This window comes from Pectinophora gossypiella, chromosome 14, assembly GCF_024362695.1.
Source record: "Pectinophora gossypiella chromosome 14, ilPecGoss1.1, whole genome shotgun sequence".
Taxonomy (NCBI): Eukaryota; Metazoa; Arthropoda; class Insecta; order Lepidoptera; family Gelechiidae; genus Pectinophora; species Pectinophora gossypiella.
In genome coordinates this window covers 5,087,425-5,105,841 of record NC_065417.1, presented here as the reverse complement: position 1 = coordinate 5,105,841, position 18,417 = coordinate 5,087,425, and the positions used below count along the sequence as shown (strand labels likewise).

The 18,417-nt window shown below is 39.0% G+C and overlaps 3 protein-coding genes across 6 annotated transcripts in view; 2 read left to right on the top strand and 1 right to left on the bottom strand.

The window, feature by feature from the left end:
• Positions 1 to 18,417, top strand: part of LOC126372577 (nuclear envelope phosphatase-regulatory subunit 1) — a 598,500-nt gene that overhangs the window by 267,545 nt on the left and 312,538 nt on the right. The gene's annotated exons all lie outside the window — the stretch shown is intronic.
• LOC126372584 (sodium- and chloride-dependent glycine transporter 2-like) lies at positions 533 to 18,370 on the top strand. The gene is made up of 12 exons (XM_050018414.1): positions 533 to 652; positions 1,316 to 1,378; positions 2,332 to 2,575; positions 3,254 to 3,458; positions 3,932 to 4,070; positions 5,573 to 5,701; positions 6,159 to 6,384; positions 7,149 to 7,261; positions 7,800 to 7,925; positions 14,925 to 15,122; positions 17,378 to 17,509; positions 18,279 to 18,370. Exons 1-12 carry the CDS (start codon positions 548 to 550, stop codon positions 18,300 to 18,302), a joined length of 1,704 nt encoding a protein of 567 aa, XP_049874371.1. The 5' UTR covers positions 533 to 547; the 3' UTR covers positions 18,303 to 18,370.
• Positions 9,415 to 14,738, bottom strand: LOC126372437 (uncharacterized protein K02A2.6-like). Of its 2 annotated transcripts, XM_050018190.1 has the most exons (3): positions 14,541 to 14,738; positions 12,323 to 13,547; positions 9,415 to 10,029 (listed from the first exon to the last, which is right to left on the bottom strand). In XM_050018190.1, exons 2-3 carry the CDS (start codon positions 13,037 to 13,039, stop codon positions 10,003 to 10,005), a joined length of 744 nt encoding a protein of 247 aa, XP_049874147.1. In that variant the 5' UTR covers positions 13,040 to 13,547; positions 14,541 to 14,738; the 3' UTR covers positions 9,415 to 10,002. The 2 variants fall into 2 exon arrangements, with proteins under 2 accessions (XP_049874147.1, XP_049874146.1); XM_050018189.1 differs by having other exon boundaries at positions 9,415 to 13,547.

Below are 18,417 nucleotides of genomic sequence, written 5' to 3'. Positions count from 1 at the left end.
TTCTATTGAAAAATTCAAATTTGGAACACTTTATTTTACGAATGGCCACAACTCGAACAATAAGGACTGTTTTTTTAATTGCAAAATTTTCTATGAATAAATTCAAAGTTGGAACACTATTTTACGAATGGATGCTAACTTAGGTACTGAAAAATCGGCCGTTTGTAAATTAAGTGTACCTAAGTAAAATGCTTTATTATACAATGCTGTCTCTAAATTAATATTGAGCAGCATTAGAACCACCAAACTACCAATCTAAAATGAAAATGTGGGTAAGTCGGCAGAATGCTGATGCTTACTGGAATATTGCATTCTGACAGTGATTATAAGTATTCTATAAATTTATATATGCGGGGATTCCCCTCTAGTCGATTCCCCTCTAGCCGAGGATTGCTGACAAGATATATCGTGCGTGATATAGAAAAAAGTCACTGGTACTAAGTTGTATTTCAATTTGATAACCCTCTTTTATGCTTCACCGTAGTCGGGTCATCATGGGCCTTATACGTCTGTTTTAGACGATTTATGACGTCATAGCCTCGAAGAAATGCACTTTCTTTCATGGCTGTGCAAGCCAATCCTAGAGCGGCAAACTCTACCGCACACTCTGCAGCAGAAGTCTCCGACTGGTGGATTGTTGTCGGTTTGTGTGGTTTGTAGTCTGGTAAATAAATAAATAATGTTGCGAATAAAAATAATTTTTATATCCGGTCCGCGGAGGTCCATGTTGCTCTATGTTTAAGTGATGCAAAGGAGATTATGTAAGCCTGGTAATAACACTTCAGAAAAAATAAATATATTATTTTATTATTATAAATACCTAGTCACTGTGGTCCGTTGGTCACCGGCGTGCTTCTCACATGGGGAGAGCCGGTTCGAACTCGGCACCGAACTTGCACCAATGAGTTATTAATTTTTCACTAACACAGTTGACCGTTACTTTAGACGGCGACACGGCTCACCACCTATCTGTTGCTCGAAGTTGAGGGGTGGGCCTAATTCATCTTGTGATGGATGTACTTCTGACTACCTCATTTGGAATATAATCGTCAGCTTATGTTTATAACTTTTCTAGAATGACAGAAAATATTATCACCTTGTTCATGGACTAAAGGAAGAAAAAGCCTTGGGCTTAGCAACTGCCAACTGACGTCAATCTGTTTAGTGTTTTGACGCATATTTTTATCAATGGAAGTATTTTTTGAAAGTTAGTTATACCTGGTTTTTATCATGAGTGAGACTATGGTAAGTGTTACAGAATTGTCACTAATTGATTATATTTCATTTATGTATTTATTCGCCGTTTGCCTTTCAGAGCAGTCGGACGAAATCCGTCGTGTCGGAATCAAGGGAGAGTGATTCTTCCACCAGTCCTTTGGTAAGCAATCTTCGCATTGATACTGTGGCTTATCTATCCATCTATCTATATTATACTTATTATATAAAAGCCAAAGGTCATTGACCGAAACATCTGGCACCGAAACTCACATCACACATCTGTAGCTCTCGTATCGGGGCCGAGAAGAGAGAATAATTCATTATGCCTAAAATACAATAATTAGGTACCAAAGCCTTTGCCCAACAAAACGCATATATAAAAATAATTGTTCCTTGATATTTGGATCACATTATGTATAGAATTACGTTGCTACCTATATTGCTTCTCTTTATTTTGATCAGAATAATAATGGATGGAAGATGTTATTGTGCCTGGGTGTAATAAAAAGGGTCATCATTTATATCCAAAAATAAAAGATTTTCTTTTACTTTTATGTCTAAATTATGTATACTTGTTCTTATTTATTATGTTTAAGCCTAAAAAATACGCTGTAACTCTCCTTTAATCTGCTGTGCCCAATCCAGGTCAATATGTGTTCATCATCATCAATTTAAGAGCCACGCTCTTGTCGGTGTAGCATTTTCCATTCCAGTCTATCAAAGGCCAATTCCTTGACTTCCCTATAAGACACGACGTTAACCTTTTCTTTAATCTGTTCCATGTAAGCTCTTCTTGGTCTTCCCCTTCCTCTCTTTCCTTCTAGCTTTCCTTCTATGATGTTTTTAATGAATTCGTCGTGTCTTATTAGGTGTCCAATCATCTTGCCTCTTCTGTCCTCAATAATTCTCAATATGTGTTACTCACCTTATATTATCAACCTCCTACCTTGTGGAACGCAATAAATGATATGATTATGATTGTTATCCATGAAATTAGAATGTTAAACGAAGGGAAATCTGTACAGCGCCATCTATTTTGTTTTAGAGGAACGTAGCCTGGTAAGTTACTCATTATGTATAACTTTGGTGTAATTTTCCCTTTCTGCTCCCCAGGCAATAGACAGATGGACAAACAACATCACATATCGCCAGCTGGTCGTGTCTTCGTGTATCGGCATCGTTCAGCTGTGGTGGCATCCTTATGTTCATGATATGCACAAATTACTGCCTTTCCTGTTTCTATACAATGTGTTCAGTGTGCTAATTGGATACCCGCTGTTTTACTTGGAACTCGCCTTGGGTGTGGTCACGAAGAAAGGCGTCTTGAACTGCTGGGATCTGTCGCCTATGGCCAGAGGTACGTACCTTACTGAGTTTTTTATTGTCTATAGTACCTATCGGTTTTGTGCAACGGTCAAACATAATAATAATAATTGGACTTTTTTTGACTATAAAGCACTTGTCAACTGTCAGAATCCGTGATAACCCTTCGGAGAACATGTGACTTGCATCCTTTTGTTACGGGTTCGAATGCCAGTTCTAAACCGCTCGCAGATCGCAGATAATTGATTGTTACTGGCAATATGCTCCCTATTACATGGCACTTAAACATAGCGAGGAGCCCCTGCCTGCCTGGGGTAGGCACCTGTCTGCGCTATGCTCAGTTCAGACTTCCAGGATACAGGCGTGATGATATGTTATGTTATGATGTTGTTATAAAGTACAGTCCTCGCGGCACAGCAACCAATTATATCGAGGGCTTCGACCAATAGCCGTACGCGTCTATCTACGTAGATAGCATTCGCTGCGTGAATTGGTCGAAGCGCTCGATATAATTATGGATAGATAGATAAAATACTTTATTGAGCACAATGGACACAAGATACAGAGATAAGGACAACTCATACAGAAAGGCACAACAGGCGGCCTTATTGCTCATGTAGCAATTTCTTCCAGACAACCTTTTAATTATGGTTAATATAGTTGTTTAGGTTCTGCTATACAAGGGCTTAAACCCACGTTTTTCTCATCCCAGGGCTAGGCTTCTCAATGCTAGTGACATGCATGTACACGGCTCTTGCGGTAGGCACGGTAGCCACATGGTGCTTGGCACTGCTGGTGCACTCTTTCCATGCTTTCTTGCCGTGGCTGCACTGCGCCGCCAGTGCGCAGCCCGCCTGCGCCGCCAGGCATCGACCCATGCCGCCAGCTAGCGAGACGCCTGCGCAGTCATTCTTCTTGTTAGTTGCTTTCATTTCCATTCTTCTATCGTGTGGATTGTGAGGTGGATACCAACCTTATCAACCCTGGTATCAGGGTATTTATTGAGCCGCCAAAGGCCCCTGACATGGCTCATGTAACGACTATGTACTTATTATATCTTTCTTGTTTTTCTTCTTCTTCTTCTAGTGCCTGTCCATTACTGGACGTTGGCCGTCAGCTTTGAGAACTCTTCTCTGTTAGAAGCAAGACTAGTTCTAGTTTTTAATTGTTACTAATTAATATGGACCCATAGTCGTAGTAGTAGTAGATAAAATCGCACATCTAGTTCTTAAAGGTCATAAATGTCAAAAAATCTGAAAAGAGTAACTTAGTAATTAACGTAGATATGGCAAAACAAAAATCGTTAAAGCGCTCTACAGTAAAATTTTAAAAAATACATTTTATGACTATAAAGAACTAGATGTGCGATTAATGCTGTCCGCTTTTCCAGTAACTTCGTGCTACGTCTTAAGCGGGATGGGCTGGACACGGGCACTGGTACTTTTGTACCTGAGCTGTGCGTCTACTACATCATCTGCTGGTTGTTGATCTACGGCATCGCTATCAAGAGGATTTATAGCTACTCTAAGGTAGGGACCACGCCTCATCCCCCTAGCGTTATCCAGTCTTCCACAGGTTCCACCTATCTAAGTTTAAAATACATGTAATATAATATAATAATAATTTATTGCCAAAAAAGTAGGTACAATTCTTTCCTTAAAATAGCTTAGTCTTAGACACAGGTAGGTACCATAGCTGACTAAGTAGCTAAATAGAATACTTGTATTACAGCCTATGATGCCTCTCTCCTGGATATTTATGTTACTTAAGCTAGCTAGTATAATATATAATATAATATAATGTACTTTAGTAATATACTTTATTGCACTTAACAACTAGTTACATCACAAACAAGAAATGGACATTTACAAGGGTAGACTTATCTCTAAGAGAGATCTCTTCCAGCCAACCCAGAGGTAGTATTACATGTACATACATACATACATTATTTGTATTACACGCATATGGTAGTGTTGCATGTGTGTATGTAGGTGGTATACATGTTTACTAGGATGTAATAAAATATACATCATCATCCCCCCTAGCATAATTATATCCATATCCCGTTATTCACAGGGTCCGCTTATCTAACCTGACGATTCTTCAGGTCCGGTTTTTAACAGAAGCGACTGCCTGTCTGACCTTCCAACCCGCGTAGGGAAAAGCAGCCAAATATACAGGCCACATACCTCCGAAACGCATTTCTCGGGAATGTGGGTATCCTCACGATGTTTTCCTTCCCCGCTAAGCACGTGATGATCGTTTATGGTCCAAATATAAATTCGAAAACAAATTCGACAATCATTGGTTTAGGATTCGAACCTGCGACCCCAAAGTGAGTGGCAAGTGTTCTACCAACAAGAATCTTTAGCCCCCTATTACATGGGGCTTAAACATAGCTGGCGATGAGTAGGTGTATAAGTATACTACACACGTCGGTCTACCTCTTCGGGAATAAAGGCGTGAAGATGTTATTTTGTTATGTCAAAAACTCGCGACTGTTCTCTTTCGACCCCGAAAGAGAACAGTCGCGAGTTTTTAGAGTAAGCAGACCACAAATCACCATAAGCAAAACTTGTAGCCACACTTAGTATTGAAGTACTCCGATATATATACGAGTAGGTATCAAATCAAATCAATCAATCAATCTCCAGGATATCGATCGTTAAATGGCGCACATTATAAATGAAGGAACCTGACGAAACCCGAGAGCGGCAGACAGCACTCTAAAATTTTTCCTTGATATTATAAGAGGTTCTTCCAGTCCAGCAGTGAAACCTGCAAAGAAGTAGGAAGTAATTTAAAAATAATATAAATGTTGCGTACCTTTGGCAATTACTACTACTGCTACATCTACTGCTTTGTTGTGTACTTTTGGCATTAAGTATAATAATTATTAAATAGTTTAATTACCTAAGTAAGTTATGTTAATGTATGTTATGCCGAATATTTTTTTTTCTTTCTTTCTTTTCTTTTTTGTTTTACTATGATTTAATTATAGAAATCCTTCACTACGTTCATTTTCCGACAGATGGTGTTGTTCAAAGACGTGATGGCATACTTCATCCTGATATGCTGCGCATTGGGGGCGCTGCGTCTGGACGGAGCCTCGAGAATGTTTCAAGACGCCGACTGGAGTTGCTTGTTAAACGATTTTCAGGTGAATATCGTACTCGTGTATATCGGCTTGTTTACAACTAATTAAATCAGTTACTTTTTAGTTTACTAAACGTCAAAACACTAAATGCTCAAAACACTGTGGAATTTGTATCGTGGTAAAAAACGTGGAAAAAGCACACTGTGACATAATAGAAACACGTGATAAAACGTCGAATGTATTGTTACGTTTTTCTTGATTAAAATTCTTATAGGATTTAAAGAAACGCAGTTTTTACTTGTGATATCTTACTTAAGTTGAAATAGAAATGTTTTTCGTCAGGTTTAGATATGTTTTTATTTAGCAATCAGAGTTTGTCGTAGGATACTACCCATTTGTAGCCTGTACGAATTTCGATTTAAAACTCAAGTCCATGTTTTTCATTTGGTTGGCCAGAGCTACAAGTCTCCTTGAACCTGTGAATCTAATACTAACTTACACTAACAAAATATTGTTCTAGATATGGCGAGAAGCGATAGAACACGCGTTGCTAGAGATGTCAATAGCTCAAGGTACTCTAGTGATGCTGGGCGCATACTGTCCAAAGCAACAGCACATGCTGGCCCGCACCGCCCTCGTATCGTTTGCGGCTTCCAAAACTTCGAGCATGTCAGCAGCCCTGACTCTTGGTGCCGCTCATGGGGCGCTCATAAAGGATTATGAGAATGCGACGAATATTCAGAATGGTAAGCAATATACTCAAACTCAAAAATATCTTTATTCATTAGGTAACATAGTTACACTTTGAATAGTATTACATAAATATATTTCTTCTCGAACTTAAAATTCTCATCCACCTATAATACTGCAGCTTCTCACAACCTGTATAGCCGAAGAAAAGTAGCTGCAGGAAAACCTAGGCACAGGCCCCTAGATGTTAAGAAACAAAAAAAAAATTGAATATAATTGCAGTAATTTGCCTGCCTACTATTATTATTAAGGGTATAGCGTAGAACCCTTCGGGTGAAGACCTCAACGGTTGCAGAGGCGGAGATGGGAGCTATCGGTACGGCAATACAGGACGGAACGGGCAAGGTACAGGGACTGTAACTTGACCAGAGGGCAACAAATTATCAGTATTATTCACAGGCGGAGGACAGGGAGTCCTAGTTCGGCACCAACCTTTAGTCCGTACCTGGTCGTTTCTTAGTGGCCCATGTGTGGGTCACGGACGTACCTATAGAGCTAGTCCGTTATGACCCGTATATGGATCACAGGACTGTCAACGTGTCAATAATAAAAAATAAAAATATTTTATTATCGAACAACTACATCCATTTGGATAGTAACAAACTTAACACTTTCAAGGACAGAACGTCTACGGACGTTCGGATTCGAAGGTGTCATACCGCCTATTATGAACCATCAATAACCCATGGTCCGTGAAAGGGTTAAGCACTATGTTGACTAATGACCTTGCAACCTAAAGCTACCCCTTGTTTCTTGTCAGGGTCGGCAGCCTCCATAATCCTGTGGGCAGACTACGTGGCGAGGATCCCCGGCAGCCAGTTCTGGTCGGCGCTGATCTTCTTCACGCTCTTCGTGTTGTCACTGTCCTCGGCGGTAAACACTTGGATTTTATACACTAGTGTCATAAAAAGATGATGTATTATCTATAAATGTATACTTGTACAGTTACCAAAGCCGTGGTGCCTAGTTGAAAGAACGCTTGACTCTTATTATGACGTCACAAGTTCAAATCCCAACACGGGCCTTTTTAGAATTTGTTTCGAATTAATATTTGGATATATTTATTTATAAAAAGGTACACCAACAGCTTATAAATAAAACACTAAATAAAATATAAGTTACATCAGGAATTAGACAAAAAAATATATAAGTAATTATCGCGTGCTCAGTGGTGAAGGTGAAGGAAAACATCGTGAGGAAACCCACATTCCCGAGAAGCGGGTTGGAAGGTCGGACGGAGTCGCTTCTGTAAAAAATCGGTCCTGTCAAATCTTCAGGTTAGGTAAGCGGACCCTGGAAAACGGGATCACGCTTATAACGGTGATGATGTATGAGTAGGTACTTTATATCGTTAGTGACATCTAGTTACCGATGGGGAAAGTATTAATAACTTGGCACCTTATTGTCGCAGGCACTTTTGGTGCAGACTATAATGTCGACGTTCAAGGGGCGTTCCATTCGGAAGATTGCGTGGGCATTCCTCATCCTCATATGTGCGCTGTTCTGTTTAATTGGAGTCATCACAGTGTGTACGCAGGTTTGTACATGCTATAAGAAGGTAGATATGCTCAAAACTGACAGCTACCATTTCAAGGTTAGCCCAGCTGACGTAATCGGACCCTGCGTTGCCATTTCGTAAAAAATAAACTACCCACGTCCAATGTTTTTAATTTACTTTGCAAGGAAATTTTGTACTTTTAGTAAAAGATTTACGTACAGTTTTAATGTTTTTTTTTATATATGTGACAAATAATAGTAATTAAATACATTAGTCAGTAATTCACTTAATTTTCAACAATAAAATTTACGTCCTTGGAATGTTGGAGATACCAATTGAATGGTAACACTTACGTCATCAATGGGTTAGCAATGGCGGCTTGTCATGCTTGTATACGGTGTTTTTATTTTAATCTTGTCCCACTAAAACATAACGTCGACAAACGACAAATAAACGTCAAGAAACTTATGAAAAAAACAAACACCAAAATTATGAAAGGGCGTGTAAATAATTAAAACACATAATAACGGGTTCTTACCGCGTTTAAATGGGGATATGAGACTCCCGATATTTCGACACTGTTGCAAGTGCCATGATCACGGGATGACTGATGAGATTGGAGTGGAGTAGGTAGATCCATAATTTTCTACGGGCAGACATATATCTGTCTACCCTCTTTCTTTGCCGCTTGTTTCGATCTTATTCGACTGGATCGAGTTTAACAATCCACAAGTATTATCGACAGAACGTCATTACATCCCCAGACTCGTAAAAGAGGCTATTGAAATCAGAAAACATAAAAATTTCAACAGGGAAGACGGGTTCAAATTATCGACCATGTGGAATCCAGTAGTAGGTGTTGTAAAAAGCTTGAAACGGCCTAATGTGGTGAAAAAACGTGAGGACACAGTGAGTGCGGTTTGTCGTAGTGAGTTTGGTGCGAGTTCAGATGGTTCCGAACATTCCGATATCAAAAACATAAACAAGCGGCAAAGAAAGAGGGTAGACAGATATGTCTGCCCGTAGAAAATTATGGATCTACCTACTCCACTCCAATCTCATCAGTCATCCCGTGATCATGGCACTTGCAACAGTGTCGAAATATCGGGAGTCTCATATCCCCATTTAAACGCGGTAAGAACCCGTTATTATGTGTTTTAATTATGATAATAACCGCGTAAACTTAAAACAATGGCGTGTAAATAGCCCAATCTTGTGTGGGTATTTACCCGAGTAAAAATTTTACGATTAAGTACGTGGATTGCTTCAAGTAACACAAAATAGACTCCCTAAAGTATAAAGCCACTTACTCACCTGCTTTCACAAGTGCCGCCTTCTAGATTCAGGCGAAGATTCGACTCCTCTTCAAAGTAATTTTAAAGAAACTTTTCACAGCGAGTTACAACATGGAAGTCGGTGACGAAGAAGTCAGGAAGATGACAAACGTCGTCGTCTTCGTCGTGGTTTTGTCCCTGTGCTGTCTCAGACTACGCAGTAGACCTTGGTTGGATCGCAAATAAAACCACAATTGATTTTTCAATGCGCCTGCGACACGTCTGCTCGCCGCGCCGGCCTGATAGCAAGTGCCGGGGGTGGGGAGCGGGCGGCTCGCAGTCACCATATTTATTACACATATATATGTATACGCCACATCTCTCTCTTTGAATATTTTTTTTGTTTTATTTTATTTTTTAGTACATAATCAATTTAATTAGTAGTAGTTTAAGTATTGTGCTGTATTTTTGTTATTCTTCCTCTGATTCTATTTCGGAGCTACAGGAATTTCCATTCTCAAAATTTCTACAATCTTCATCACCGCACTCTCTCCCTTCCCTTTCACTCTGAATCTTCCACTGTCCTTCCACCTTTTTCAAATGTATAATATTTCTCCGTAATTCTTGTCCCGTCTCATCATTTCTTATATTTACATCTCCTCCATTTGCGCTAATCACCGTATGTGGTATTGGGTTAAAATTTGGTGTTAACTTGTTTTCTTTAATCATGTTCTTAATGTACACCTTTTCTCCTATGTTGATGTGATTATCCTTTGCCTTTCTCTTTCGGTCTTCTCTATGTTTTCCTTTATCTTTCATTATTTTATCTCTATCATGTACTTCTAGATTGATTTGTCTGCTTTCGACATCTACAACGGAAGGAATTTTATCTCTGAACTGACGGTTAAAAAACGGTTCCGAGGGGGTCTTTCCCGTCGTGCTATGCGGTGTACTATTGTACATCATAAGGTAGCGTAAAAGGTCGTCCTTCCAATCAGATCTTTGGCACTGGCTTATCTTTAACCGCTTTATGATGTCGCGGTTTTGCCTCTCGACTTCCCCATTTTGTTGGGGCCAGTACGGTATAGAATGGTAAAGTTTAATGCCAAACTCTGAGCAGAAGGATTTGAACTCCTCACTAATGAATTGCCGTCCATTATCAGAAGTTAAACTGACGGGGATACCTAGCCTTGAAAATATTTCTTTAAGCACCCCGACGGTTTCTTGGGACGTGATCGATTTCATAACTTTGACTTCTTTGTAGCGGCTGTAGTAATCCACAACCACGAATACGTAATGTCCACTGGGAAGTGGACCTAGAAAATCCACCGCTATATCTACCCAAGGTTGGGAAGGCAATTCACGTCTCTTCATCGGCACAGGAGGGTTAGGTCCCGAGACTAAAATGCAGCTTTTGCAGCTTTTTACCATGTTTTCCGCGTCTTTATCTATTTTAGGCCACCACACTTTAGTCCGCAGTCTACCTTTCATGGCAACAATGCCTGGGTGACCTTCATGTGCCGATGCTAGCACTTGTTTGCGTAGCTCGACAGGTATGACAATTTTATTTCCGCGTAATAAGACATCATCATGGACCCAGAGTTCATGCTTAAAAAGTTTATAATGATTTACTTTTGGGTCCCAGCTATTGTCTGAGAGGCCAACTTTAACTAATTGGGTTTCCTCATCTTCTTGGGATTTGATAATTATGTTTTCCATTGATACTGCCAAAGGTCTTGCAGCCTGCACAATTTGATTAACGTGATGATCATCGTCATATGGATGTGAGTTTTGAATGGAGCATAATCTAGAAAGTGAATCAGCAATATTGTTCTTACCAGAACAATGCACGACTTTATAGTTGTAGGATTGCAATCGCAACACCCAACGTTCTATACGTGCGCAGGGTTTAGATCGAGGCCCAAATATTACCTCCAAGGGTTTATGGTCTGTAACTAAATCAAACTCTTGCAAACCGTAAAGGTACATACTGAAGTGCTCTATGGCCCAAACTAATGCCAAAGCCTCCTTCTCCGTCTGGCAGTATCGTTTTTCAACATCTGATAGACTTTTGTGACCATAAGCAATAATTCGGGGTCCATGTGTATCGTATTGAATGAGAACTGCCCCTAGCCCTACGGGGCTCGCGTCTGCAATAACCTGAGTTTTGTCATGTGGATCATAAAATCCTAGTGTGTGAAGGTTACTTAAACTGCTTTTTAATTCGGTAAAAGCAAGTGCTTGTTCTTTTTTCCAAAATTTTGTAATATCGGCGTGTTTGGGAAGCTTCTGTCTTAAAATTTCGCGAATCGGTTCAGTTACAGTAGCCAAATTTGGAATCCATTTTCCGATGTAGTTTACGAGTCCCAGAAAACTTTGGATCTCCTCTACATTTTGTGGTTCTCTGAATGATGCTATGCTTTTAATATATTTATCTAAAGGTTTAATGCCCTCTGAGGACAGCTCGTGACCAAGGAAATCAATTTTTGATCGATTGAAAATACACTTCTTTTCGTTTAGTTGAACATTATTGTGTTTTAAAACTTGTAAGACATTTTCCAATCTGGCATTATGTTCTTCTTCGTTGCTTCCAAACACGACGATATCGTCGATAAAATTTATGACGCCTTCGCAAGGGAGAAGCATCCTTTCCAAGATTTTTTGGAAATGTTCGGGCGCGCACGAAATTCCGAACATCAACCTTTTATAGCGAAATAAACCTTTGCTGGTAATGAAAGTTGTTATATCTCGACAGTCTTCACTTATTTCCACTTGGTGGAAAGCTTCTCTAATATCTAGTTTGGAAAAGATGCGTGCTTTCTTCAGTTTGGGTAAGAGCTGAGTCATGGTAGGTAAAGGATGATTCTCCCGCATGATGGCTTTATTCGCGCACCTCATGTCAACGCAAAGTCTTACGTCTCCATCTTTTTTTAGTATTGGTACGAGCGGAGACACCCAGGTTGTTGCTTTATTGACAGGTTCAATTATATCCCTTTTTACTAGTTCATCTATCTTGCTGTTAATCTTACTTTCGAGTGGGATGGGTACTCGTCTGTAGGGCTGACAGATTGGCGTGACTGATTTGTCTATAGCAATATCAAGTTGGATGTCTTTAAATTTGGGAAAAGTGTCTGACTGGGAATGTAAGGAATTGATACTCACCCCTATTTTGAGAACATTAAGCTTCTTTGCAGTTTCCTTACCCAACAAACTTCGAGTGCCGTTTTTAATGACGTAAAATTTAGCAGGTTGTTTTTCAGGTCCTATTGCAATTAATGCTTCGAAAGAACCTAGTACTTTAAGCGGCTCTTTGGACCCATAAGCCATGAACACCTGGTCGGAACCCCGTTGTTGATTTGAAACGATAACTTCGTTTGATTTTAAATATTCCCAAGTCCTATCGTCAATTATATTGGTTTTACTACCAGAGTCAATGAGCATGTTTACGTTAACACCACCCACCTGACACATTATTTCTGCGTCCTCATCTATATGGAACACATAATTTATATTAGAGGGAGGTGAATTACTTGGTGGTTTGATTGGTTGATTTGTTGGTTGTCCGGTTCCTTTCGATTGATCATTTGGTTTCATTTTTTTCGCATTTCGCACTGCATTTGCATTCGCCATTGCCATGCGCCTTTTATACGAAGTACGGCATTGACTTTTGAAATGGCCTTTAAACCCGCACTTGTCGCAGTTGGCATTCTTGGCCGGACACTTGTCATACTCATTGTCATGGTGTGGACTTCCACATCTAGTACACCGTATATTGTTGGGATTTTTTGGTCTAGTTCCAATTTTGTTTACATCGATGTTTGACCTTACTTGAAATCCTTTCAATTGTCTTTCAACGGTCTCAATTGCGTTCGCTTCCATTATAATCTTATCTATAGTAACCGAATCTCCTAATGTAAGAATCTTTTCCTGAGATCAGACGAACTACATTTTTCGACTATTTGATCGATGAGATCATCTTCCTTCCGTGCGAAATTGCATTTCGAGCTCTGATTACGTAATCTAATTAAAAATTTCTCAAATTTTTCTTCCGGTTCTTGCTTCATAAGTCTGAAAAGATGTCTCTCATAAAGGAAACTTTGCTTTGGAGCGAAATATTCGTCGAGCTTTTCTACCGCGATTTTGAAAACGTCGTTTGATTCTGTCTCTTCTACATGAGCCCCGGGGAGGTTATAATAAATTTCCTGTAGTGCAAACCCGGCGGTATGTAATAAAACTGCTCGCCTTTTTTGCGGCACATCTACCCCAGTAGCCGAAAGATAAATGTTTAGTGCGCGTTTCCATTTTTCCCATCGACTACCTAGCGAATTTGAATCGCCGTCACAATCAAAGTTTTCTAACGCCGGTAGCTGAGACATGGTGTGGCGATCTGCAAGTAAGTACGGAAATCTTGTTTCGGAACGGTATGTAAGTTTACAATTAAGCGAGGTAAGTACTTTTATTGTTATATAGATATTAAGTATACTACTCGGCAACGTACGCAATTTGTTCATTTTCCGAGTTGAATGTAGATAGGTATTAATATTATAATGGAAGCAAACTATAATCTAAATTGGAACTACTTATTACTTGCACGTCTAACATTAAAACATGTTATTTCACTGACATGTTAAAATGCCAGTCCATGTACTTGATGAGTTTTTAGGTTTCACTCATTATATAATTGTACGGTGTTCTTAACTCGGTTGCGGTGTCATTATAATGACTCCGACTTACTTAACTAATATATACAGGTACATCTTGTTGTATGTATAGTCAGGAATTCGCCATTTGCAATAAGTTAACTAACTGTTTTGTTTATAATGAGTTACACTCCATACGATAACATTCAACTGTTATGTTCAATCTCAAAATTCGAATATAGGTATTAAAAATATCTAATACTTCTGTACTCAGTACGATACGCTGTATAGTGCATAGGTATTGAGTTCACTTTACAAACAAACACATAAATCAAGAATGTAAGATCAATGGGTAGGTAGTTACATAATCAAGAATTGTTTTGGTAATATTTTTTTTTTCTTATTTTATCGAGACGTGCTAAAAATGGCTGATACTGAATATACAACAATGGAACAATTTATTAGGTTTATATTAGCTCACACTTGCGACTACTTTCTTTGTATTGGTAACCTTTTGTTATCAGTACGGAAGCAAATCAATAGAAAAACACAATTTAAAACAAAATATCGTGAAAAACCGAATTTAGTACGTGGGTGAATAGTATTTTATCACGTAAACATCCACCCTTCCCATTTATCATGATGTAAAAAAAATAAAAATATTTGTACTGATAACTCCAAGTTAATATTGTGCATAGTCGTAACACGTAAACAGTTTCTTTTTCTTTGTTTTTACTCACGTTCTTTATCCTCGTCGCCAATTTGTGCTGTCTCAGACTACGCAGTAGACCTTGGTTGGATCGCAAATAAAACCACAATTGATTTTTCAATGCGCCTGCGACACGTCTGCTCGCCGCGCCGGCCTGATAGCAAGTGCCGGGGGTGGGGAGCGGGCGGCTCGCAGTCACCATATTTATTACACATATATATGTATACGCCACAGTCCCATTGCAGGACAAAACCTATTTTTAATATTTTGGCCAAGTATGTAGGCTCAACTACGCCTGGTTTCGAGCCAGTTGCGACTACCATACTGGCCTACTAGGTGCTTCTTCACGTACTTACCTACATATCCATGATCTATATATTTTTTTGTAAAATACCTAACTTGTTTACATTCCCAGGGCGGCCTTCACATCCTAAACTTCCTTATGAAATGGCCGGTGACTAAACCACGGGTGCTGATCGCGGCTATTGGAGCGTTTGTGGTCACGTTCGCATACGGACAGACCACGTTCTGTGAGGACGTGTACTTCGCAGTTGGAGAGTATCCTTGCGTGTTCCTGAGGATATGCTGGGCTATCTCACCGGGGCTGTTGTTGGTATGATATTACTTATTTATTTAACAGTTTATTGTACACAAACAGAACATAAAGAAAAGTATATTGGCTACTTGACAGTTTTGGATAAGTATTTTAAAAATTAGAAATGCCTATTTTATACCTTTTAAAATATTATATTTTCTCGAAAAAGCTTTGTATAATAGAGAAAAAAAAACTTCATTAATTTCAAATTTCGCGCGATAACGGTTAGTCACGTGACATTTATTTTGCCTCATGACGTCTCATTTCAGTAAACAAAGAAACTGTCAAACATAACTTGACACCTTAGATAGTTTTTGTTTATTTCGTGATACGTGACGTCACACGTACCTCAATCATGACCGCCCGTGTTTCGAGTCTTGTAATACACAAATATATAGTCGCATTTTTATTTTGTAAAAATAAAATATTTAAAAACGATCTTAATAACACCTCTAGTCTCAGTAGTACGGTTGTTTTGTCCGGCCCCGAACTACTGATACCAAAAAAGTCTCATTAGTACGGTTATGACGTGAAACCGAACTTATGTGACTTTTTTGGTATCAGTAGTCCGGTTAAGGAGGTTATATAAAAATCACAAAAAGTATTAGAAAGCGAAATATTTTTTATTAAATAGTAAATAATATTGAACGAAAATAATTTTCTTTGTAAAAAAACATAACATAACTTACTTACTTCTTGTACTTAACTTCAGTACCTCAGTACTACTTCAGTACTCATATTTAATAGTAAAAATCGGAACCAAAATCATTTTCTTTGTGAAAAAATTAGAACCTGTTCTTCTGCCTAACTTCCCTTCTTCATTTATTTCATCTCTTCTACTCATATTAAGATGCTATATACGATGCAATTTTATGTAAATAAGTTTCTGTCGATATTTGGTTTGTTACAAGACGCAACTTACAATTTTGGATAAAATTTTCCCGGTCAATATCCTTTTTCGCCCTTTTCGACATTACCTTCACTCCAAATTTTTTAATTTGTTCTATGCTAAAATGTTTGGTTTGGTTTGAAAAAGGTTAAAACCATAATTACAAAGAAAAAGATTAGGTTTAACAAGTTCGTATACCAATGTACATAGATATGCCAACGTTCACTGCAGAGTGAGCTTTGCCCGAATGCCGGCTGTTATTTAAAGCCCTTCGGACTCGTGGTCACACCAGGTTTTGCCCACCACTAACCGAACTACAGCTATAGACTCAACAGTTCGGTTTGACGTCATAACCGTACTAATGAGACTAAAAAGGGCTCAGTAGTACGTGACCGGACAAAACAACCGTACCTACTACTGAGACTAGAGGTAATAACAATAGCTATTGGATAAGGTAGGCCACGACGACGGTGGAGGGACGAGCTGGACGCCTTCCGGCACACCTGGCGGAACGATGCCCAAGACAGGGAGAGTTGGAAAGAGAAGGGGGAGGCCTTTGCCCAGCAGTGGGACATTGATTAGGCTACAGTAAAAAAATATATCGTTAAATGATAAACTACCATATCCGACATATTTCGTATTTTATTGTTACAACTGTCAATTAGTCAATCTACATAAAAAAACGATTCAGATTATTTCTAGTAGATATAAATTTTTTGATTGAGAAAGAGATCACATCACATCTTTTAGCACGTTATGGCACTTTCCTATCCTTCTATCCTTTTTTGTTACTCAGAACCGCCATTTCCTAAAGCGGGATAGGAAAGTGCGATAAGATCCTGACAGATGTGGTTCAACCCTAACTAGAAGAACAGCTGTTTATGATGATATTATACGTTTGATTACTAAATACGGCAACTCGAATGCAACACATAAGCAACTTACCCACGCATAGGACACTCCTCCAAGCAACTTACCCACGCGTAGGACACTCCTCCCCGCACCAATACGAGTTTGTTATACCTCATCAGCAAATAGGCGCGCTCTCAATCTCTATCTCGCATAGAGCATACAGCGTTCGCGTCCAACAACAGACATTCTAACCGCGGAACGCACGTAAACTTAGAATACTCCAATACGTGACCATTCAAGCGCTCTCCTCAGGACCCATAGACAAAGAATAAACAGTACTTAATACCATAGAATTCGCGTTCAACCTTCGTTGTGTTGTAACTTAATTTAATGTTACAAACATTCTAACCGCGGAACGCACAGCGTAAACTTGGAATGCTCAAATACGTGACCGCTCTCCGTCTAATAGGACCCATAGGCAAAGAATAAACAACCATAGAGTTGTTTTGGCTATCAATCTTTGTTTTTCCAGTGCGTATTTCTCCTGGGCATGGGCTTGTGGCCGCCGGCGGACGCGGTGGCGGGTTGGGTGCTCGTGGTGATTTCCACTATGCCCATCTTCGCTATCATGGTCCTCTACCTCATCTTCAAGTTTAGAGTTCGGGTATGCTAACACATATCACATAACGATATATTACTGGTTCTTGTTCTGTTCTCCTCTAGGGTGGTAAAAAAGGCCACATCTAAGCAATTCAACTACAAAAGCAATGGTGCTAATTCCTGTAAATACCATCTAATTTTATTTTAGGTTATATCTGTCATTTTCTTATCCGCCGAAAAGGAAAGGGACGGGTAATCGACAAGCATAAAATTTATGGAACACACGTCAATTTTAAGCACAAATCTAAAACAACCGTCTAAAATTTCGCCCGGGTTATTCATTTATTTACGCATTCTTCCTAAAATTAAGAGCTGTCAATCATCCGTCCCTTTCCTTTTCGGCGGATAAGAAAATGACAGGTATAACTTAAAGTAAAATTAAGAGATGTCTGCAGGAATCGGGGCCAATATTGCAATTTAACATTTGAGCATATAAAAATGCGCAATGCAAACCATCAAATAGCAATATTGCTTTTTTTAGATGAATTGTTTTGATGTGGCCTTTTTAACCCCCTGGACTTCAGAATTTGTATTCCAACAATGTATTCAACAAAATATTATTTCTTACTTTTTACAGATTTTGAAGTCGGTTTCATTCTTTTTAATTACTTTCAACTGTTTTTTTAGACCTTTACTTGAAAATTTCTGAACAGATTTCGATGAAATAGGACGTAGTCTGAATTAGAATATGCTACTGTTATAAATTTCATCAAAATTGGTCTAGGCTTTTTTGTGTACCTACTTAACGCACGACATCTCATTATTGGTTTCAGAATATCGTGGGCACGGAAAAGTGACATCACTATTTTATATGTTGTATACATAGGTATTATTATTGTTTAATAAAATGATTTCGTCTGGTCAATTTGCTTTTGTATTTTTTAAGGGACTACGGGCATGTAAATCATAGCC